Source organism: Palaemon carinicauda, chromosome 42, assembly GCF_036898095.1.
Source record: "Palaemon carinicauda isolate YSFRI2023 chromosome 42, ASM3689809v2, whole genome shotgun sequence".
Taxonomy (NCBI): Eukaryota; Metazoa; Arthropoda; class Malacostraca; order Decapoda; family Palaemonidae; genus Palaemon; species Palaemon carinicauda.
In genome coordinates this window covers 6,458,379-6,483,516 of record NC_090766.1, presented here as the reverse complement: position 1 = coordinate 6,483,516, position 25,138 = coordinate 6,458,379, and the positions used below count along the sequence as shown (strand labels likewise).

The window sequence follows — 25,138 nt, the reverse complement described above, 5'->3', positions numbered from 1 at the left end:
GGGTAGCCGACATCAACAAAGAAACAAAAACAAAAAGGGGACCTCTACTCTCTACGTTCCTCCCAGCCTAAGTACTGTACAAAATCGAGGAGGCTAACTGTCTGCCGCTATATCTATACCAACAATATGATTTTATTTGTAACTTGAATGATTGTGTTTTGTGCTTTTTATCTATATATATGTCATTTTAAAACTAGCCATAATTACCTGAAACAGCAATGTTTATGATTTCAGAGCCATGGAAACCGAAGTCCGGCAAAGAAAGCGCCGAGAACGCCAGGAGGCCACCGCTGCCAAGGTCAAGGAAGTGGTGGAAAAGCAGAGAGCCAACGAGATATGGGAGGCGAGAAAGAGGTTAATTTTTAAACCGATTAGCATTTGTGTTGCCTTTGTTGTTCTGGGTCTCGGAGGAGGTGCTCTTATATACCGATACTTTCATGCGTAGTAATTTATCCGCAAACGAAAATTTATACTTGTATATGTATCAAAAGAAGTCATCAATATATTTCATGAAACAGTGGATTATGCTGTATGGACATATAGCATAGTATGTCAGTACTCATGTTCAAAAGAAATAGTTTTTCACATAAGAATACAGAGTATCTCTGTCGCATATTGTCCTTTGGACATAACTCAAGCATGGTAAGGTCCATGGCCAAGTCAGGGTAACGTAACCGATGAAATAAATGCGCTAGATATTCTAGCATGGATTTTTTTATATATTTTTATTCATGAAAGTTATTGCGTTGATAAGGGATTTATATTTAACAATCAAGAACGTTGAATGTACCCGTTTTTTCACCCCTTTTTCAGAATTTTATAATTTATTGTCATTTTCAACTATCGTTAGTCACTGCTTGAGGTAAGAGGGCTTTTGCCCTATTTTTTTTTTTTTTACTTTTCTATTTTTGCAAACCCATTTTTATATTATTGCCTCATTAATGGGTCTTGAATATTCAACACATCCTTTTATTACGAACAACAGTAGGAGAGATTGACTGCAGGCTGATTAGCAGTAAGGCATTTCTGGGCCTATGGTTCCATGTATTAAGAACCTCACTTCTTGTGTGCATAGCTTCCTGTCAGCGACTCTGACCTTCGAGAGTCCTTGTATTAGATTTTAGCTCCTAATTTTTCATTTTTCCGACTACAGTATCTCATGCTCAATTATGCACCTTTATTTTCTTTTCTGTTCATCTGCATACACAGCACTTCACGGTATTTGAAGTGAATTTCACAAATACATACATACATATAACAAGGCACTTCCCCCAATTTTGGGGGTAGCCGACATCAACAAAGAAACAAAAACAAAAAGGGGACCTCTACTCTCTACGTTTCTCCCAGCCTAACAAGGGACTCAACCGAGTTCAGCTGGTACTGCTAGGGTTTCACAAATAAAAAGGGATTTAATGTTTCAGTACACTTTGTCAATAACAATCAGCATCTTCATTTTTATTAATGTATTGCCTTGTTTAGCAACAATTATTTACTGTTTGAATAGAGCAACACATAAGAGATACTGTTCTCAAGTTAAGTAAGCAGGGCTGCTTCCTTTGGTTCATACATACATACATACATATACCAAAGGCACTTCCCCCAATTTTGGGGGGTAGCCGACATTAACAAATGAAACAAAACAATAAAGGGGACCTCTACTCTCTACGTTCCTTTGGTTCATGCTCTTGTCTTTACAGTTATCAGCCTTAGATTTGGAAATCCTGTTTTCACTGTCTCATCACCATGTTTTTTTATGATTTAAAATTGCAAACCTTTGGGTTTTAAATAAGTACAGATACACTGGGTTTTATCCTCTGCAGTTACAACACTTCATACTTCAAAGCTTTGTGTCATATGCAAGTGTTATTGGTCAGTCCTATTGCAGTGAATATTAACCTAGTGGTTAAGTTTAGCTATGTTGAGCATACTTTTTTTTATTTGCTGATCTGCAGCTCACATTGAAGACCTTTTTTGTGTTAATGAAGCATATAATATAGTACTGTGTTTTAAAAAGAAGAAAATTGGTGGGCCAGCTTCCAAACTTTTCTTGCTTTTCTAAAAGTAAGGCTCTTGTCTTAATGGAACTGGAGGTCCAAGCTTTCTTGCTGTATAGCCAGCCAGCCAGCAAACCTGGAAAGGCAGTAGTTTTTTTTTTTACTCAAAAATTTGGTAGTGATATAAGTGATGGGTTTGTATACAAAAAATAATTTAGGTTTTCAAAAAAGGTTATATATTCCGAACTTTCACTTCTGGATACGTATGTTTGCTTGCGTATGTGTATAAGTAGGGATATTAGCATTCATTCCTCAGTAATACGAAATAAGTTCCTCATTCAGGTGAAATAGACTTAACCCCCTGGTAATCCGATGACGCGTGAAAATATTTATTACCGTAAGTAATCTGATGACACGAATTGCAGTGTCGTACGTAACTTATTTTCTGGGGAAATTCAGCGTAAATACGTGCGTCACACGAGGAAAACAAAACTCACACCACAAGTAGGCAGATGGTTGAGGGACATGTGGAGCCTAAAAGAAAACGAGTAGTAGCTGCGCATGCGTGGTAGGCCTATGCTGATTTCCAGTGGGACCTTTTTATTCTGGATTTACGCTCCCGTAGAAAAAAATTTCTAGGCGGGTTTGTACCATATATAAATAATTGCAATTTTCATGTCCCATATATGATTAGAAAGCATATCCTTTGTACTTTTATGTGGTTTTGTAAAACAACATAAAAGCATTAACACTTCTATACTTAAAATTTTATCTAAAAGCACCTACAACAAAATGGCAAAACTTACTCCGTTTTCTTAACAGTAAATTGCTCAATATTCTTCCAATAATACAATTATTTTTTATTTATCAGCTTTATTGGAAATTTAATCGGCTTTATAATGATGTCTTTAAATTTTTACTTATCTTTATTTATTACGTCGTAACAATGAAAAACGTCAACGTAAGTAGGACGGAAAATCTGAAATTTTCGCTCTGAAAAGAAGCTATTTTTTATTCATATACACCTCACTTATTGGAAAGAGGTTGTATCCATATGAAATATCTACAATTTGCATGTCATTGTCCCAATGCACGGACAGATTATTCTTTAAAAATATAATTCGGGGAACGGGATAAGACAGAGGCGAATCTACGTTATTTGTGACAAAAAAATCCTTAAACTTAGTTATTGTATTTTCCATAAATTTCTAAAAAAGACTAAATTTTTTCAAAAATTTCACGTTTAATTCCGGTTGTGGGTTTGTTTGTTTTTTTTTTTTTTCCAGTACAAAGTTCAATCTATTGCCAATTAGATGCAACAAACCAAAAGCCTTAATCTGTCATAGTTTGGACGTACCAATTTAAGAAAAAAAAATTGTGCGCGAATTTAATTTTCTGCTAAGGCCATATGCGCTATACCTCACCCCGATTTTAAGGGCATAAGTGCCAAAGGGTTAAGTTGTCATGGGATACACCATTGTATCCGGAAATATTCTATTTTCTTTAATTTTGAAATGTTTCAGTTTGCAGTGTTCTTCAAACAAATGACCTCATAATGTTCTGTGAAGAGATAAATGGTCCTTTTGACTGTAAGGTAATGGTGTGTCCGTAACATTCAACACCCAGATTTCACTTGTCAAACAATATTATATTGAAGTTCAGAATCATAAATAGGTTGCATGGACTAGATCGAGATATTAGGGGGAGAAGATGAAGAGGGAGGCTGAGAATAAGATGTCAAGACAGGGTGAAGGATGATATGGAGAGAAGAGGTTTATTGGAAGTGAATGCATTTGATAGAAGTCATTGGAAAGGTCGCATCAGGCAACCGACCTCTTAATGTAGGCATAACGGGAAAGAAGAAGAAACCTAGATTAAAATGTGATGTCCCGGTTTGATACTGTTTAAATCGTTTATCGACTTACGTCAACAAAATATTCGGTGGAAAATTGATCGGTATGATTTATTTTAAGGAAAAATCAAGTTTTGTGAGATATTTGAAATTTTTATATATATAATTTATTTACAATTTATTGCAATTTATTGTTGAAGAAATTTAATCTTTTTAGGTGAGCAATATAGATCTTAATTGACTCCGACACATAGCATAGTCCTGATAGGCAATTGGATTGCTTGTGAATAAGTTCTTCACTTAAAAATAAAAGAAAGACGTTTCGTTTATAAGTTGATGATTGCAACAGATTACTAATTAGTGCTTTTTGAAGTTACGGTCAAATAACTGGCAACACTGTAAAGTAAATGTTAGGTAATGCAGAAAATTATATGAAAGTACCTGACTATTAGAATTCAGTACCGAATGCTAAATTGTGGAATACTTTTTAATTCTATCTCTGTGATCTTTTATATTCAGTGTAAATAGCAAGTCCAAAACAGAAGGATGTCCTAGAGGGCGCTCGTGTTAGGTGACGGTGGCGTGGTCCAAGTGTGGTTTCTAGGGCCTTTGTTACGGCCCTTCCCTTTGATGAAGGAATTATCTAAATGGAAGACAGCCTGTGAATAGTGGTTTTCACACGCCCCTGCTTTATACACGACACCCACAAGGTGCTTGCGCGAGGGTAGTAACCTCTGCATTCCATGCTTTTATCTTTCTCTGGTATATTTGGAAGATTTATATCAGAAAAGTGTAAAGAAGGACCTCTTCACCAGGCGTCACAGGTCTCTCCCCAGAAATAGATTTTTCCTTCGTCAAAATCCCCTTTTTATTAATATTCAGTTTTGCGTACTGAGGAATGATTGCAATCTTTATTATATACATGCAGTTTATAATCAATTATATACCATATCTTATTGGCGTACACATAAAGTAATGCATGCACGCATACTATACTCTTGTTTTCGTGTACACGCTACCGAAAGTTACACGATATATTTTATACAGTATTTAGTGAGAGGGATATGTTTTGATTAAATGTTTACGTATGGGAAGTAATCAGGCAATTATTTTAACCAGCAAGTAAACCAATAACTTTTGAATAATTAGTGATTGGCTTATGCTTTATTTTTTCCCAATATAAATCAGTTATAGAGATGGTAATTTATGCTATTAATGCAGATGTACATGCACACATATGTACAAATATTTAAGCGTGTACATGTGAACGTATATACGCAGCACAAATGCATACATATAAGGTTTTATATGTATTCGGTAGGAAATGCTACTTAGGTCTGAACTTCTCCCGCTGTGACTGTCCTCTCCAGCGCCGAGCTTTACGGTCTAGATTTTTTTTTAATCTAAAATCCGCATTTTTCCTCCTGTATTTTTCTTGTATTTTTCAATACAGGTTTTTTAAAGGCATTGATGCGTGCATTCTTTGAGGTCTGCGTTATGCGCTGATCAAAACAATTTGTAAATTGAACAATACACGTACAAATGGTTTTGGGTTCAAGTGAAATATTTTTAGTTTTTATTGCTAAAAATGCCATTTTAATTAACATGGAATACTATAATGTATATGTGTACAGATGTTTGTATATGTCTAATGTATTTATCCATGCATATACAGCTCATCCATGTATACACATTTGTAAATTTACCTACGGTGTATAACAGTTACATTGATAATCGTTTATGTAATTGCAGATACAATGCTTTATAATATGACCATCTACTGTAGGTGTACAGGAGAAAATTTCAATATTTATTCTTTATATGTATGCATATGTATGTGCTATTATCAACGTATGTTCACTCTTTCATGCACCTATGTATGTTTGTATGTGCCATTTGCCTTCCATAATATTTATATATAATAGTAACAAACCCACTGTTATATACATACACATATATATATCTTTAATTCTTATTCGTATGTATTTTATAGGCTACCCCCATCGAACTGGAATAGTTATTGAAGAAATTCTACCCAGTATTTTTTTAGTTCATAGTTCCGATAGCAAGACACACGTTTTGTGCAGTAGATTATTAATTTGGAAACTTTCTCTGGTCTTTTATCTTCTTAATTATAGTAATCACAGATCATTGCATCAATGAAAATACAGTACCAGCTCAGTAACGTTTTTATAAAGTGCATATTAGTAGTCATTCACCTCCTTTTAACTTCTGTAGCCCAGAGAAAGCTCACATTGCACCCTCGTAGGTTATGGATACATTTCCTGGTGCTTGCTGCTATATCTTGAGGGAAAATAAGCAATAAGTCTTTAGCCATTCACTTTCCCCTAAAGTAAAGGTGTGCAGTTATACAGACAAAGAATCCAGGGTATATTTATACATAGTGGTTGGACAGGAGGGTTGGAATCTGCTTCATAGAAATACACAGCGAGTCAACGTGTGATGTTTGATGCTAATAAGTTCACCAGAGGTTTAATGTCGCATAAAGAAGAAAATCCCATAGTATGACCAACTAAGGTTTACCAGTCTCTCTCTCTCTCTCTCTCTCTCTCTCTCTCTCTCTCTCTCTCTCTCTCTCTCAAAAGGCATTACTTACTTAGCTCCTTCTCTTTTTCCCTAGGCTTATCCCTCAGATTTTTCTTTTTTTATAAGTATTATTGGATATGAGGACATTGCTTTCTCGATTGCTTCATCCTTTATTATTTTTTATATTTGAAATCCTTTATCGATCGCTGTTTATCATAGTCTATCAAATAACTAGTGAACCTTATCGAGTACAATATGATATTTAGTTTTAACCGAACCTTTTATTGTACCCATCTGGTACTCGCCAATAAGGTGTTACCTATGAAAGAATATCCCTATGAACAAATGTTTTCATATCTGAACAATACCATAATATGGAAAAGCTAGTAACATTATTATTATGATTATTACTATTGTTAGTAGCTAAGCTACAACCCTAGTTTGAAAAGCAGGATGCCATAAGCTCTAGGACTCCAACAGGGAAAGTAGTCCAGTAAGAAAAGGAAATGAATAAACTCTATGAGAAGTTTTGAATAAAGTATGTGAAAGATAAAGATCAGTAATGTTGAAATATATATTGTTAGATATAAACTATTAAGACTCTCATGCTAGAATGTTCAACATAGAAAACATTCACTGTATGTTTGAACTTATGAATTTCCACCAATTCAAGTGACTGATTATGAAAATGATTTCACAATCTGGTCATACATACATACATACACCAAGGCACTTCCCCCAATTTTGGGAGGTAGCCGACATCAACAAATGAAACAAAACAAAAAAGGGGACCTCTACTCTTTACGTTCCTCCAGCCTAACAAGGGACTCAACCGAGTTTAGCTGGTACTGCTAGGGTCATAGCTGGAGTAAAACTTCAAGAATACTGTGTAGTATTGAGCTTTGTAATGGAAAAGGCAAGAAAGACTGCATACTTAGTACTACTTGAAGAATAGTAGTCTTGGAAGATATGAATGCAAAGGATAATCAGAATTATAAAAGAAATACATATGCTACATGCATAAAGAACTACCTGAATGATGGTGACAGAGGTTTAATAGACCGCAAGTTTTCGTTTAACAAATTCTGATGACAGTCAGTAACTAAAGTCCACATAGGAGAACAGTGCTCAAAGCAAGGTAAAATGAAAGAATTCAAAAATTTCTTCATGGTAGATTGATCAATGAAAATCTTAAAAGAACTTTCTCAGTAAGCCAATTTCTTGTACAGTTACAGAAGAAACAGACCGAATGTGTTTCTTGAGTTGTATGTTCTAAAAGAAACATTATCACTGCAGAGATCTGGATGTTTGGGAGCCACTGTCCTCGACCTACTTACAATCTTACTTTGAGTTTTATTAGGATTCGACTTCATGCCCCATAGTTTTCACCATGCACTAATTTTATCTTGATCCTTATTTAGGAATTCAACTCCAGATCTACATTATGGAGATAGAATTCAGGCAGAGTTTCATCATCTGCACATGTAAGAAACTTGTTTTCTACACCAAACCACGCAATGTTTATATACAGTACTATGAAAAGTAATGGTCCAAGAACACTACCCTGAGGAACACCTGATATCACATTCCTGTACTCACTATAGTACCCATCAACAACAACTCTCTGCAATCGATTACTCAAAAATTTAGATTGAGTTTGGAAACAAGGGCCCAATGATTAACACTGTTAAAGGCAATACTAAAATCAAGGCCATTCTTGTGAACATCCTCACCACAATCAAGGGATTTTTGCATAGCTTTGGAAAATGTTAGATAGCCATCACATACTCCTAGGCCTTTGCAAAAGCCAAATTGCAAACTAAGGAATAGATTATTACCTTCAGCATACCTATTTAGACGTTTTGCCAAGACGTTAAAAAACTTTAGTTAATGTCGAAGTTATTTAAATTAGACAGTGATCAGATTAGCAGGGCTAGAGCTACCACAAACACATTTACCCAGTAGAGTAACATTACTAATTCTTCAACAAATGCAAAAAAAAACTCTTCTTGCTAACTTGCAAAAGGTAACACTTAACTTAAGAGCTAAAAATCCTTATAAGGCTTGATGTGGTGAATGCGTTTTATAATTGATCAGAGTTTTTCTTTCCTACATGACCATGTGATTTTGTTAGTATCATATTTTTGGAGGATTAAAAACTAGCTTATCTTTCATAAATAGTTCTATTTAGCATTGATTTATTGAATGCAGTATCCATAATCAGATTCGGTTAGAATTCGGTGTTTATAGTTGAAAATGGGAGAAGCATTTAATTAATAGTTGCCAATCTGTGAACTTTATATGGAATTAATTCACTATACCATTGACATTTTGGATTCAAAAGGTCACGATTGTAAGGCATAGTTTTTAAAACATCAAGAGACTTATTAATCGGAAAAACATGAGAAAACTAATTTTGAGACCTTTTCAATTAGTGTGAAGTGATGATCTAGTAGTGCAAGTCTGGTCACATACACTTTTAAAAACTAGTTCTTTTATGTGAATTTTAGGCATGTGTTATTACTTGACAGTTTAATGACCACGAGCTCAATATGCTCAACTCTTATAAAGAATTTCAATGACTGTGTCAGAAAGCTTTTGGAATATTTCAGTAACTTGATGCCCTAACTTGAAGGGGTTTTACATACATACATACATACATATACCAAAGGCACTTCCCCCAATTTTGGGGGGTAGCCAACAACAACAAGAAACAAAACAAAAAAGGGGACCTCTACTCTATACGTTCCTCCAGCCTAACCAGGGACTCAGCAGAGTTCAGCTGGTACTGCTAGGGTGCCACAGCCCAACCTCCCACATTTCCACCACAGATGAAGCTTCATACTGCTGAGTCCCCTACTGCTGCTACCTCCGCGGTCATCTAAGGCACCGGAGGAAGCAGCAGGGCCTACCGAAACTGCGTCACAATCGCTCGCCATTCATTCCTATTTCTCGCACTCTCTCTTGCCTCTCTCACATCTATCCTTTGTCAATAATCTTAAGTTTTGAGAACCTTCCTCATATAGCAGTTTTAGCAAGTTGTGGCCTATTCTTCTACTCTGTCATTCATTTTTTTCTGCTCATCCATTTTTTCTGTTTACCTGTTACTTTGGTCATTTTGTCTTTCTTTGGAAATTGCGTAGATTCTAGTGACCGTCAAAATTCTTTTCCCTGATGCTGGCCCTGTTAGTCGATGTGGTTATCCAATATCGGTGATAGCATACCATTTTCTCGCCTTTATATAATCCTTCAAGGAATTGTATCTGATTTTGGGGCTCTCAGAATTAATCTCGCTCCGCTGTTCGCATGTAGAATTGTGTTGTATTTGGAGATATATCGAGTATGGGAAAGGAGCAGGGGCTTAAAACAGAGCTATTATATTTTCAGTTTTATGAAGCTAAACTTTTGCACTTGGCTTAGGATTCTTATTTTAGCACTGTGTAGAATATCTATTAGTTACTAATGACGATAACTGTATAGTTAATGGGGGTAGCCTATATTTATGTATGAATATTCATTACATTTATATTATTTCTAAATTTTTGTATGCTAATACAGTATACAACAAGGTACACATATGTACACACACAACCAAGTATACTTCAACATATTTATTTATGGATATTAATCTCTCCCAAAGGTTAATATCATTTAGAACGTTCTTTCCTTTGCCAATAACCCACTGCCAACTATGATTAATTCCACTAGCTTTAAATAGTATTGGAATCAACAATTTTTTTTTCGGAGTATCATTAGGTAAATAAGGTTTTTAATCAACAATTTCAAAGTTTTACGTTAATTGGCATTGCTTATTATCAAATCTACGCATTCAACATATGCGAAACTTATTTTTTCCCATTCTTACTTATATGATAAATTTAATATATGAAACTTACACAATTTTTGCTTATATATGCAGCTTACGTTCAATCCTGTAGGGTTACTTTTTTCCGAAAGATACATAATCACACACACATTTGTAGATGACCTGTACTCAATTTCTCCTTCATATCAACTGATATCATACATAATGGTACGGTGTTTGTCTTTGAAGAGTGTTTGTAGCGAAGATAGTGACTTTTAGAAGAATGTGAAGAGGTAAGAATAAAAATGACGCTCAGAAGCAACTAGAATTAAATGGGTGTTTGTCAGGTCTCTAAAAAAGGGACATTTGAGGTTAGATTTCTGATGACGAGATGGGGATTTTCAAGTCCTCTTTCTTTTCTGCACTACTAAATATAAAGAACTGACCAGTAATTCAAATTTGGGAGTAAAGAACTACTGTTTTTCTTCCTGCTAAATATCATTAATCACAATGGGTAAATTAACAATTTAACAGGCAGAAGCTAATTCATTATTTTGTATACTGCACATATCGAAGCTGCTTAAAAGAGACAGCAGGGGACTTGAAGATAAAAACAAATGGCTAATTGAACAGTAAGGCACAAAACCAGCAAGACACAAGTCAGATTTGAATATGGAGATGAGATAATCATCAGGAATTTATTGAGATGAGATGATCATCAGGAATTTATTGAGATATGATAATCATCAAGAATTTATTGAGATGTGATAATCATCAGGAATTTATTGAGATGAGATTATCATCAGGAATTTATTGAGATGAGAGAATCATCAGGAATTTATTGAGATGAGATAATCATCAGAAATTTATTGAGAAGTATCAAATTTGGAGGAAGCTATGCAAGCCATTGCAGAAACGAAAGATGCAAGCATAAACTTAATAAAGATTGGTTACTGTATAGGATTCATCTTACAGATTCGTGGTTGCCGTGTTCCTGTTTCTAGATTTTTTCTGATTTAAAGGGGCCAGTTTTTAATATAACAGATTTGGCAATTAACTTCCTGGGTTAGAGATAGTCTTTTTTTTTTAACAATACTGTGGTTTGCAAGTTAACCATTGTAGTTTTTTAAGCACTACTGTATGTCTTTTAGTTTGATCGTATTTTATAAAGTTTAGTTTGATCGTATTTTATAAAGTACAATAGCAACAAATATACTGTATGTAATTCTGCTTGCATCTAGACTTATGCTGCATTTTTCGGAAGTCCCCTACCAAATTGGTGATAGCTTGTAACACAAAGATGAAGCTAAATTAATGTAAGCGCAGATGCTAATGCTCACATCGTTTAGATGCTATATATGAGTTTAGATGTGTTAGGGTCATATATTGCCAGATCGACTGAAGGTCAATTTCAGTAGATTAATGGCATTGATGCTGAAAATTGTATCATGATAGAGTCTAATGTACAAGGGTTTTAATTCAATTTATTGCATTAAAATCCTAAGCATTTTTAGGCTAGCATCCCAAACTTGTTGTTTGGCAGTAGAATCATGCGCTGCACTACTACAATAAGGTGTCACCCTATAAGGAAAAGAATGTTATTCAGTTCACTATTGATGGTACTTTCATCTACGCACTCTCTTTTCAATGTTTATGTGATGGTTGCCTGTCAAGAAAGTAGCAGAATGGATCCTTATTGAAATGGTGTAGCTGCTTATTCTAATAATCCTTTAGGTTTTTAATTGGGCCTTTTTGATTCTTCGAATGTCTTCAGAATGTGCATTGTCATTTAGAACTTTGCTAGAAATGCCAACAACTTCTACAGAATAAGATTAATTATGTTTAATGGCAACTAAATTGGCTAGGGACATTTGTTCTTGTAATATCAGCATCAGCAATCAGATTAAAAAGTAATGTTAGCAATGGTTAAGAGATTGTAATTAGGTAATGATGCAAAATCACCGTTGTGTTCCTCACTTGATTTCTGATGATTCTCTTCCATCTTCTCAAGTTTCATCCAGTTTTTCAGTCCCCTGTTAAACAGAAATTATTATTATTAATATTATTTTTATTACTAGCTATGCTACAACCCTAGTTGGAAAAGCAAGATGCTATAAGCCCAAGGGCTCTAACAGGGATAAATAGCCCAGTGAGGAAATGAATAAACGATATATGAAGTAACGAACAATTAAAATTAAATATTTTAAAAACATTAACAATATCAAAACAGATATTTCATATGTAAACTATAAAAAGACTTGGTCAGCCTGTTAAGCATAAAAATGTTTGCTGCAAATTTAAACTTTTAAAGGAATACTGATTTAATTACCCGATTAGGAAGATCATTCGTGTACAGTATTGTTTAAGTGGTTGCAGTATGACTGATAGGGCTTCTGAGTGCTGTCATTTTTGTTCTACCTTAATACGAGCATTTAATAGCAAGAGTTTTGCCATTTTATGGTCTGTGTATAGAAAAAGAAAGTAAATTTCACATGCATTATGTGTAATGTGTAGGAAAGTAAAGATTCTTTAACCAGAGAAAGGAGCCCCCTATGTTAATGAGGAATTGGGATTTTGAATTCCTTTGATTTGCTCCTTGACTTGCTGAGCATAGCATTGAATCTCTTAGTTGAAGGTCTGTCTCTCAGACCCTCAAACAGAGTTAATGCGTTAGAGCCATTTAAGTATTGAAAGCATAATTAGTTTGGTTTTATTTGACGTAGCCTAACGAAAAGCGAGAATTAAGCATGTCACATTTTTTCATCACTCATAGCATTAATATAATGTGCCCTATTGCTGCCTAACTCGGTACTTGTACTGGATATTCTTTGTATAACTAAAAGCTAGGATAGTGCTCAATGACACTTCGACTGTGCTGTGTTGTTCCCCTTTCCAATTTTGTCATCTGTTTTTGGAGGGATGAGAAAACTTACAAAATACAGAATCAAAATTCCAGTATGTATTTAAGATGACAGCCTTCCCTTTTTCCTGTGTATAGGGAAGGATATTTGAGTTTTATGTGCCAATAATCACACACTTATTTACACATGTACACATATATTCTAGTACACCTAGACATTTCATGTCACTCAGTAACTTGAGATCAGCACCTTATAATCCAGAAAAGCTGGGGAAAGGAAGAAGAAATTATTTAGAAAATTGAAGAAATTATTTAGAAAATGCGGTTTATAGCTGTGCTTCAATGTTGAAAATGTCATCATGCGTGTGCCTTCAGATCTGCTAAATATCACTTAGCCTTTGAAAAAACAGAGAAGCAAATGACATTCTCGAGACGAGTGTTTATATACTTATGCTCTTCTGATTCTTTGAAAAAAACGAAAGAAAAGAAACTAGAATTTCGGAGTTTTTATTGCTGGATTTTATCAAGTAAATATCGAAATTTGCTTTTTTTCTAGATTTGTTAGGCTTGGAGAACAGGTTTCAAATTTTGATAGAAAAGCCGAGACAGGTGTTGCCCATCTTAATTCGCCGGGATACTACCCCGGACATGTGAAGTGAAAACTGCGTTTTGCTTTTTCAGATTTGGAAGGTTACTGACTTGAAAACCTAAACATCTCTTAGAGGTACTTGAATCGCAAACAATCCATAGATGAATTAATTCGTTAAGTTTAGAGACTCGGGCAAAAGGTGCACTTTGTGCTACTTTGTTGGTATAATCTTTATAGCTGTGTCATGTAGGTTAAGAAGGTCTTTTTTCATTTATTGCGTAGCTTATAGAGTGCGTTAAAATAGGAGGCCAGTTTCAGAATTCATCCCACCAGAAATTACTGTTTTGCACTTTTGAATATTTCCTTTTTAAAGGTTTGGGATTATGATTAGCTGGACAGGTTTTACATTATTTAATCTGAAGTATGACATTAATAAATAGTTAAAGTTATAAGATTATTATAAGCTTATAATAATACTCCTAGTAATATAGATAAGGACCTAAAATTTACATATTTATATCACATTAAGATTCCTAAAAGGCTTTTAAATGAAGCATATATTTTGGCACGAACTTTTGATATTACTGTGTGTGTACGGGTATGCTGTGGCGATGCAGCTTGTTAAATAGCTAACCAAGTTAAAGGATTCGATGAGTTCAGAAGTGAATTTTTGTTCCAGAAAAAAATGGCTGTACTCTGTTATGTCTGTGTTTGCGAAGAAATGTCCCTTTCATTTCAAGGAGAATGAGATAAAAAAAAAAGTATGCTGCATTTGAAAACTGAGTAAGACCTAATTTTCAACAAAAATAATTTTAAATGCTTAATGGGTAGTGTGCTCAATGGCTCTTTTAGTGGTAACCGCTAAAAGTTGCAAATTTATCCTCCTTTGGATAGGAAACATCCATGGATTATTTGTGTAAACATGACTGCCAGGTGCTACTTAAATAAGTTTTTAAGATTTTCTATGCCTTGGGATCTCGAAAGGCATGACGCAGGTCACTGGGTTATGCAACCACGGGTTGCTACTCACTCTGTTTCCCTTATATCTGTTGGTAATACTTCAGGGATTTTTAGGCAAAGATTCCATTGTATATATAAGTAAAAGTTATAAATAACTTATTGTAGGTAACTGTAGTGCTGTGGATTTATGTATAATCAAAATAGGATTTTAATATAATGTGACATTTTTCCAGACCACCTCACTGAAACAGAACCACCAGTTACAGTGTTCTTTATGTTGCATTTTTAGAAAGTATTATTTTTTAATTGATCCACATTTCAGTATAAATTCCACTACTTTCATGGACTGGTTTAATTTTCAATGTTGTGATTTCATCTCTCGGGTGTTTGTCTAATTGTGTTGGGCCTATTGTTTGCAGTTCTATGAAATGTGCACTTTCCTGATTGGATTGCATATCTGCAAGTATGTAAGTACGTCATTCGCATTAAAGTATTGCCAGAAACTAACAAGTTGCAAGTAGGAATGTACCACTGGGAAAAAAAATGGCCCAGCAGATTTCTATTGACTTTGCATTGCATTGCGAATACAACTTTTTAAAGATACATTGACAGTCTTCTGTTGTTGCTTCATGGCTGAGATTGTGGCTCAATCCAAGTTTTGGAAGCTTTCGAGAGTCAGCGAAAATAAGAGAAAAAAATAAAGGAACGTATGTAGACGCCTCAACTTAACAGAATGAGTAAAATGTGTGCGCGTACACAGTATAACTCCTGAATTTCTGCTATAGTTATTGATAAAAAAATTTATAATTCAAAAACTTTTAATATCTTATAGCATTTTACAAGTTTTTCATATCCAAGAGAAACCGTATGGAACTTAGTATTAATCCAATGCTGTCAGGAGCTACGTATTAACGTGATTATGAAGTACCTTTGAATTTTTACCAAATTTATTAGTGAAAATCTCTCTCTCTCTCTCTCTCTCTCTCTCTCTCTCTCTCTCTCTCTCTCTCTCTCTCTCTCTCTCTCTCTCTCTCTCTCTCTCTCTCTCTCTCTCTCTCTTTTTTATTTGTGCATGTGAAGTGATGCTTTCTATATCTTTTTAAAGCTTGAATATTATGTTTTCAAAGTTAAAAATATTACGTCTCGGTAGTCACACTAGTTCCCAGTGAGAAAACAGTTTAAATGCTTCGAGGTGAGATTGACTCGTAAAGTAAAGCAGCTTTGTCTCTATTGTTAATTCTTTTCCATGCTTAGCAGCACTTTGAAATTCATATGTTGTGGTATAGTATTGTGTTTATTTATTTAGTAGAACGATGAATATTTTAGTCAAGGTAATTGTATTGATATAAACCGGAAAACTATGTGTGTAACTTGATTTTCTTTAAATGTTATGATGTTGGCATAATTACGTTTAAAGTGTCCCCTATTCGGACTAAGTAAGTATGGGGAGAACGTGCTTACGGTTGAATTTTTCTTTTCCCGGTAGTGAGTGTTGATGTTGAAGAATAGGAGTTAAGAATTTTGTTATTGTTGATGTTCAGTCTGTATTCATCAGTAAGTCTTTGTAGTAGTGATTTCATTTTCATTGCCTGCTCTCTTCACTCATCTAATTATTAATGATTTGCTAGGCAAGCATCATTTTCATATCTAATTTCTTTTGCCATTTCCTCTTAAGTTATCTTGAAGTAAATAATTGTTATATTTTAACTTCAGAGCACAATTAGTCAGAGTTGCATAAATATTTCGGTCATTCCTTATAAGATTGTTTTAAGCACTTGAAAATGTCAGTATGCCCCTCGGTACATTGAGGAATTGAAAGGCTCAAATTGTAGACGTTATTTTTTTAATCACAAATTTCTGTAATTTGCTTAGCCCCAATGTTATTGTGTATCACAGTTTACCCCAAGTAGTCAATATTATTACTTTATCAAATGGTACTGTGGAACAATTCATGAATATATTTGTACCCTTTCTGGTGGTACCTGGAGTTGTGTACTTGTGCATTAATTTGCTCTTGAGAAGCAATTTGTTCACATGGAATGCCGCTCACTGGTAATTGTGATTGTGACTGGCAAAGTGGCAGATGAACTAAACCAGCTTACGGTGCATCCCTATACATCTTATTAATTTTCCTCTGGTTATCATTTGGCAGCATGCAAACATTCTACTATAGTAATGATTTTCTCTAGTTTCAGCAGCAAGGGATTTTAGCTTACTGTACCTAACTTTTTTTTAATTTTTCAAAATTATGATGGAACCAGCTGGCATAATAGGAAATCATGTCATGGTAAAATGTGTTCCTAGGTTTTGCAGAATTCAAATTTTTTATTTATTTTTGAGACAAGTTTTTGTCAGAGTATCACCTGTTAGCGGAGTACAATTGCAAGGTATTTGGGAGAGTTTTGTATGTTTTCAATTGTTAATTTGGCTTTAGCTCAAAGGGGAAAAAGGATTTTTTTATAGCCAATTGGGGCTATAATTTTTTAGAGCGGATAAGAGATTTGACATTTTATGTCATGAATGAGGTTGTGTATTGTATTGGTCATGTTTTTTTAGGGAGTCCCAGTGCATTTTGTAGGAATAGAGGGGAGTCCCTTTTTATTTCCTCCTGATTTTGACCGTCCTGTTCTTTTTTTTGGAGAGCTGAGGGATAACTGATGCATTTGTGTAATGTAGTTGTGGGAGTGTTTATCAAACTGTTGTATTGGTAGAAAGCTTGAATTTTAGATTGGTACAGTATTGCTTCAAAAAAAAAATTTTGGATTTTAGTTTACATAGCGTGAAGTCATAAATTTTGATAGTACAGCTTAATTTGCCTTTAAGCCCAGCAGCTCCATTTCAAAAGTCCATCAAAGTATTGAAAATCCTGCCTTGATGAAAAAATGCAAATCTTTGTATCATGTTTGCAGACATCCAGATGAGATGAATATAGACATTTTATCTCTTAGCCTTAAAATAATTTTTTATTTACTTATCAGCTTTGAGAATTCTTTCATCTTTTGGTATATCTATTGCCTTTCGCTTACTTTATGCTGAGTAATTGCCTGTCTTTGATTGCATATTGTGAAACCTCCGTGTTTGGCCCTTTCTGTTGCGCTGTGTTCGTAAAGAAGTGACATGCTGTACTGTAGTTGTGACGCTGTTTTTCCCCGAGTGAAAGTCGAGAGCTCTTTTATCTGATATTTTGTTTTTAGAGGTATATTTTTTCAAAGCTCATTGAGTGTATAATTATGAATGCATGTTTCTATGCCTTCGTAGATTCCAGCGTAGGTAGTCGATGCATTCGAGTCCATTTTATATACAGCACATTTTTACATTATATTTGGCAACATTTACCCAGAACCCCCCACCCCCACCCCCCTCCATATAGATGATAATCCGAAGGTACCACGTTTCAAGTGTGGAACCTAAGGGTCTCTGCCAAAGAAATGAAATTGGTATCGAGAAGACTGGTGTATAAATTTCACAGACCAAGGGTTCAAGTTTTATGTATATAGACGTACATACATACGTTCCAATAGTAAAATCCCAAGTAAAACGCTACCTCTGGCATTATATTTACATCGCATACAAATGGGGTAGCACTTATATAGTATTTCATTGCCTGCTGTTAGATGACCCAGTTGTTGAGTTTGGGTTTTGAAAATGTGTAGATTCCATGGGTCATGTAATACATCTGTTTATATGGTATTGTTTGTTGCATAGAATCTCCTGTGTCCTATTTTTAGTGGCAGCAGTGAGGGGTTTGGAGAAAATTCAATATTTTATTTGAAATGGTACAACTTTTAATACTATTTAGAAGTGGCAAAGTATTGCAATATTACTACATTAAGTATTGTAATATTCCTACATAAGGTATTGCAATATTCCTACATAAGGTAGCTACGTTAGATAAAAAGTGTCATGGCTCTTTATAATTGTAATGTGGTAAGGAAATTTATTTTTCTATTTATATATTCACTCATTGTCAGTATATTATTATTGTTGTATTACCTATGTCTAGTAGTGGACAGTAGAATTGATTTTTAGTCATTTAATATACAGTAGTGATTGATAGCTAAGTTATTTTACTGTACAGTTTTTATGAGTAAAAGTCTTCAGTACTGTCAATGATCTGTTGAGTTTACAGGAAGTATATAACTTTTTTTTTTCTCCTATTTATTTATTTTGATGACCTTTCCATTGAAGACCCCACCTATGTATTATGGGCAACCTCTAGAGAAATTCATGAAGCTTGTTTGCTTGTATAGAATTGAAAATTTTGTAGCTGTAGCAAGTGTCATAACCTTGGAAGAGTGTGGTTGTGTAGATAAGGTTGCACTCTCATCCACGAATGCAACTCTGGTTCGAGTATTGGTTCAGTTTTACTCACGGGGATAGGGCGAGTAGTAAGACCATAATACCACATGTTTGTTAGCTTGGTTCGTGAGTTATAATTTTACAAAAAATTGTTAAAGTTGAATAACTTTAGGTAGTGATACATTGTCCCTAAAAAGGTTCATTAAGTTGATATTGTGCCCTAGATGGCATCTCCAATTATGATTTAAAGAGAGAGGTCAGCTGTATATTTGCACTTTGGTTTTGTTCTCTTTTTGAGTTTGTTTTTTAAACTAGGGAGATATAATAATTTGGCACAAGTTTTGCCATTTTAAATTGTTAATGTCCTTTGATTAGGTATTTGTCACATTGGAACCTTAGTAGTAATAACCAACCAACGTTCAGTTTTAAATTGCCTCAAACTCTACAGTCTCACCTCCTGATAGTACATGTGGGGCTAACCACCCTAATTGTTGTCTTTAATTCACTGGTTCGTTAGTTATCAGATCTGTCTTTCTTGGGCATATAAGACAAAAGAGTCTCAAGTTCATCTCTCTGGAGAACTTAAGCAGTTCAGGGCATTCTCGACTTCTGGCATATAAATCAAGGTATTAGGGTCATTCCGGTTCCTTTACCCCTAGGTTCTTCAACCCAATTTCTATCCAGACTACTGTACATGGACAGAGATGATTTTCTGTTCATACATATAGTTACAGGTCACTTATGTGTGAACTCATTTCATTCGTCTGGTAGACAAAACTGTTGGGTATGGGGAGAAACTGCAAATGTGGTCTGACCATGAGTATGAATTCATATGAAAAACAAAGTTTTTGTATGATTAAAATTTAGTGTTTCATATTCTTCATATGTTCACATTAAATTTCTCGCAAAATTCCTATTGAGAATTGCTCAAAGTGTTTGTCAGTTATATCAGTGCCTTAATCAATTTTAGACTTGCCTAACTCCCATCACTTTCCTCCCTCTGGGTATGGACTATTCTGTCGCAAACATTGAAAGTATTTATTTGTCGTTTTTTGGGCAGTTTCTTAAAATCTTCAACCACTCTCAAAATGAAAGAATAGGAAAAGATTAGGATTTTTTGGTCTACCATTGAGTTTTCTGGTTAACTATGCTACTGAACAAATTGCTTATTTTCACTTTTCAGAACTTGGTATCAATTTGTCCAATTCAGTGTTACAGTATGATGCAGTTTCCTTTTACAAAGGATGTAATCAGCCATAGTAATTCATTGTACATGTACAAAAGATTACAACACATTAAGAACATTAATAGATAACTTAGAAGGACGTACCCTTGCTTTGCAAATCTCTCTGTTTTCTATTTAAAAGTTAAAAGTTAAAGTTGCGGGGTTTAGGTCTCCACTGAGACGATTTACATCGTTCTCTTCGGGCGACCATTAGCCAGCAGGGACTATCACTAGTCCCTTCTAACCTCCCCCCCAGGCGCCACCCTGGGAGTACCCCCCCGGTAGAAGGTCTCACGGTATTCGCGTCCCTGGCGGGGACTGAACTCGGAACCTCTGCAATAGAAATCCGCGACGCTACCAACCTTGCTATCCGGATGAATCTTAACTATTGTTCATGATTTGTAATTGGCGATGGAAGCAACTTTATATTAGGGGTGTTTACCTCTTTAACCATATCAGCTGAAGTTAGTGTACAGACATTCAATCAAGTGCATAAGTTTTTTAATGCCTCTGAGAATGTTTTGAGTAACAACACTTTGACTTTCTCCCTCACTCTAGTGACCTTTTTGAGTTAACTGTGACCTGTTACTGTTTTTATGTCCTCTGAAGCTTTTTCACGCTTCATATAAAAACAACTATAGTGGTTTCATCAAAGATTGAATATGGAAACCATGAAAAGTTTCATATACCATTATGACAAAGGACCAATTTTGCAAATTTCATATCTCTTGGTGACCACCTGAGTGACCTGGAGTGACTAGTAATATTGTTTGGAATGTCAAAGTTATTTAGGAACAGATGACTGAGTCAACTTAGAATTTTACAGATGATTGTTCATAGATAGTATGAAGAAAAACCAGCAAAGATTAAGCCAAAAGCTAAACTATTAAAACTATTACTTGCAAGCCAATTTGAGCAGATATCAAGTAATAGAAAAATGACAAGAGGCTTCTCTTACAGTAAACTGTAGAGTGATCAAGGACAGGCACAATCCCAAGGGTGATCATTGACAAGGTCAGGGTAGGCTCCAGGTCTACCATGACCAGCAGTGGACAGAACCATTACATGGAAATCCATGTGAATAGGAACAACTCATTGTAAAGCACTAGTACCCATAAATGGTGGCACACAAATGCCTAGGTAAAATTAGAAGTCTACATGGCTTCAGGATTATCAAATGAGATACTTAATTTTCATTTTCTTTTCATTCATCTTCCCATGCGATCAACAATGTTGGGCAGTGTATGAATGCTCATCACATCTCATAGGAGCTAAGAGCTGACAGATGATGTTGCCCGATGGTACTAGGAAAATTACTGCGACAGGAATCTTTGGCTTTTCTTTTGGAATGGTTTTTGTTTGTTGAGTCACCGTTGCCTTTAGACTAAGGGAATTAAAACATTAGTGGCTTAATTCAAGCATTTTATTGCAAGTATGAGTAAATGGGGATTTAAGTCGCCCGATTGTTTCATACGAAGATTATGAAACGTCCATTCTATCGATAGCTGATGTTTCCCTACAGATTACTAGTGATCAATTATCTCTTGCTGTAGTATTATTTGTAAAGCAATTCTTTTTCTTTTACATAACCTTGCCCCGATATCTGTGAAACCATTCTTTTTCATAGATCGGAAACCATTGTTCCACAAATATAATATACTGTATTTGTATTCTAATCGGACATTTAACTCCAGATCATCTTTGTTGTCTAAACAGATTATGTAAAAGATTTTAAAAATTTGCGTGTACCGTAATGGTGTTAACATGCTCGGTAAATATCTAAGGTGTCAGTACCAGTAAAGAATGCTGAAATTATTTATGAAGGACCACATTACCTCATAATGAATTTTTAAAGTGTGGCTTTTAGGCTACTGTATTTGTAGAAATATTGTACTATGTTTAATTAGTACATTTTCTATAAGGAATCGAGCAGTCATCCGAGAAAAGAAGCTAATTCCACTGTATTAGGTTAACGCAGTGGTGCTTTAGGTTATACAGTATATGTCCAAGTTTCTCTAACAGAAATAGTAGGTTAGAATAAAGTGATTTGAAAATTGATTATAAAATATATTTAAATTTAAAGACTGGTTTCTTGCTTCGGAAAAAAGATTTATTATTTTTTCGACCCTTTGTAGAGCAAATATAATTTTGTGTTATTTAACACCAGATAGTATCATTAGGGAAAGTGATGGGAGGTACTTAGGCAATTGGGGATTGATTGTCTCGAACAAGATGATTGACTGCTGCTTCCACTCATGGTCTGTTGAGGTGCTAAATAGTCAAGGTGATTTCTATTTAGTTTTGATATGAAAAGTAGGAAAATCCAACATTATTGCTTTATCACAGTAGCGCATAATTGATTCGTAGGATTAATGCTACAGTATTATCTAGGTAAAATTTATCCGTTGGTGAAATAGTTGAATCTTATTCTTATCCTTGTACAGTATGTGGCTGCCCTAGTATTATTAAATAGAAGTGTCTTTGGCAGTGGGAAATCACACAACTATGTTTACATTGAGTGCGTTCCTTGAAAATTATTCAAGTTGTTTTTATGTCACCAGGGTCTCTTATTCAGAATGGTACCCATGTTAGTTTGTGGTTGCAATTTCAAGTTGAAATATTGTTCTACTTTTTGTTGCTACTCGTTCAATGTAGGTTTTGATAAAGTGGTAATGCAGTCTGCCAGGATTTGTAAATCTATGATTAGTCAGGATTTGTTAGAATTCCAAAGCAAAAACCCATGTTGGCACAAATACTACTTAGTAAAATAACAGTAAAAAAGATTATTTAATCCTTTGATGTTTGTGAAAGAGCATTATAATTTTTTTCTCCCTAGGTACATTTTACTTCGTTGCTAACTTAAATCTTACCGGCCTTAGAGGGATGTTTTTTCGTTGTTATATTTGATAGAGTATTCTCCAATGGTTATGAATTTTTCATCTAAAAACTTTTGTTGAATAATTTTTTTCATTAAGTTTTTTACCATTCTTAAAATATGGGTATAAAGGTTAGTTTTCCCAATATAGATGCCAAAAAATAAGGTGCTGTTTGTCCCTATCTTAGTATCCGAGTATCGTTTTTTTCAATGGTGTGACAACCCTTGCTTCAGCTACATGTTGACAGTACGTAATTTGAGCGTTCATTCTCCCCTCGAGTTCTAGCATTGCCTTATGAAAAGCAGCTAGGTACCCCCAAGAAAAGCAGTATTATTTGACACTTCTTGGTGACAGCAATTCGTTTTGTTATCCCTAAACCATAAAAATAAATATGCTTCATGATTATCTTCTTGTAAGTTATAGTTGAATACTTCATAATATAGGTTGCTTCAATAAGAACTGTATTCAGTATTAATTTTTGTAAGGGAAGGGTCGGTGCTTCAGATGGGGGCAGGTCCCCCCTGCGCTGTGAAGTGCTCAGAATGACAGCTTGATGTATTTTGTTAATCTTAATTCTGTCTCATATTCTCTTATTTCATTCCAGTTCATATTATATTGTTATATAAACATCTTTTCTTTCCTCCTGTATATTTTATAATTATCAACATCACCCTCCTTAATCTAGTGTTCAACCTTTGGCTATTTATTTCATTGACTTTCGTGTCCATTTATATTAATATCACTGAATATGTTGACCAACAGGAGGGTGCTTCTTTTAGTTTATTGCACTGTATGTATGAAATAGATAAGGAAATCTAATGCTTTTTATTTCATTCACCTTTTAACAACGAAAAATAGTATATGTCCGAAGTTAAGGAAAGATTGGAGGAAATAAAAGAATCTATACAAAATTTTTGTAGTCTGTTGTAGGGATGCACCCGCTGAACTTTTTTTTTTTTTTTTTTTTTTTTTTCTTTCCAATTTCATTACATGCTGAAGTACCCAACAACCAGTACGTACCATTAAGTACTTAATTTACAAAAGCAGAATGTATGAAAATGTATACTGTATTTCATTGAGGCCAGTATAATTCTGCCTAAGCACTTGGAGTAAACATTGTTACATAAAAAAGTAGTGTGTTATGATATACAGTACTTACTGAGTCAGAGATGATTTTGATGCATCTCGTAAAAGAATATATGACAGTAAATTACTAGTGATTATTGATTTTACATACATCACTAATCTCGCAGAAAAGAAGTATATCGCTACCTCATTGCAAGAGGGTCGTAACTCCAAATTTGCTAGTTTTGATTTATATGGTGTACAAGATTGCCGAATTGATTCTGCATCTTTTGGTAAAAGAGTCGTAAATCTAGGTGAATTAGCGGCCGAGAGATGGCACTAAGAAGATTTGTGAAACATGATCAAATTCATAGGACTTAGCAACTTTCAAATGCGTCTCCTGAAAAATCAGGAATTTGGAGTTACGACCCTCTTGCACTGAGGTAGCGATATTATGATATTAAACAATTTATCATGATTATCAACATTTTTTTAGCTTGATCAGCAATTATTGATGTAATAATTCATAAAATCATGTTGATGCACTACTAGGTAAACTTGAACGAAAGTGCTTCAATCGTTTAAATATTCTTATTGAGATTCTGTTGCAGCTTCTATAATTTTATGAAATGCATGTTCATAGTGTTCACGAGGAATTATGCAGGAAAGTGCGATTGTGTACCTTGATGTACTGTATTTGTGTGTGATTTATGCTTATCTTCTTTTTTATTCCATGTAGGGCAATCAAGGCCTGGCATACCATACATTAATACAATAGAACAAACCCTTAAGGGAAACTTTTTCTGACTAGTGCTAAGGCAGGATAATGTAGCGTTCTTGATTCCAAATAGATTGCTCAGTAACTTAGCTATGTTCAAATATCAATGGGGGATCCCACATGTAAACTTTGATATTTTTTATTTGAGGATTTTAGTGTTCGTTGCATATCTGGCATATTTTTAGTTACCTGTGATAATTTAATAACATATTAATATGCCGAGCACTTTTGGTCAATTACGTGAAAATTTATATTGTATTTCTTTTAAACTTTAGATTATCATTCTTT

General features: G+C 34.6%; 2 protein-coding genes across 3 annotated transcripts in view; one reads left to right on the top strand and one right to left on the bottom strand.

The window, feature by feature from the left end:
• LOC137632738 (uncharacterized) overlaps positions 1-25,138 on the bottom strand; it is a 190,286-nt gene that overhangs the window by 71,463 nt on the left and 93,685 nt on the right. The gene's annotated exons all lie outside the window — the stretch shown is intronic.
• The window catches only part of LOC137632769 (tyrosine-protein phosphatase non-receptor type 2-like), a 61,981-nt gene that overhangs the window by 31,181 nt on the left and 5,662 nt on the right, over positions 1-25,138 (top strand). Inside the window, exon 9 of one of the 2 annotated variants that reach the window (XM_068364851.1) lies at positions 235-354. In XM_068364851.1, coding sequence (XP_068220952.1) covers positions 235-354 — 120 coding nt within the window. Of the gene's footprint in view, positions 1-234; positions 23,827-25,138 lie in introns of those variants that run through there. The other variant, XM_068364850.1, reaches the window with a different exon arrangement.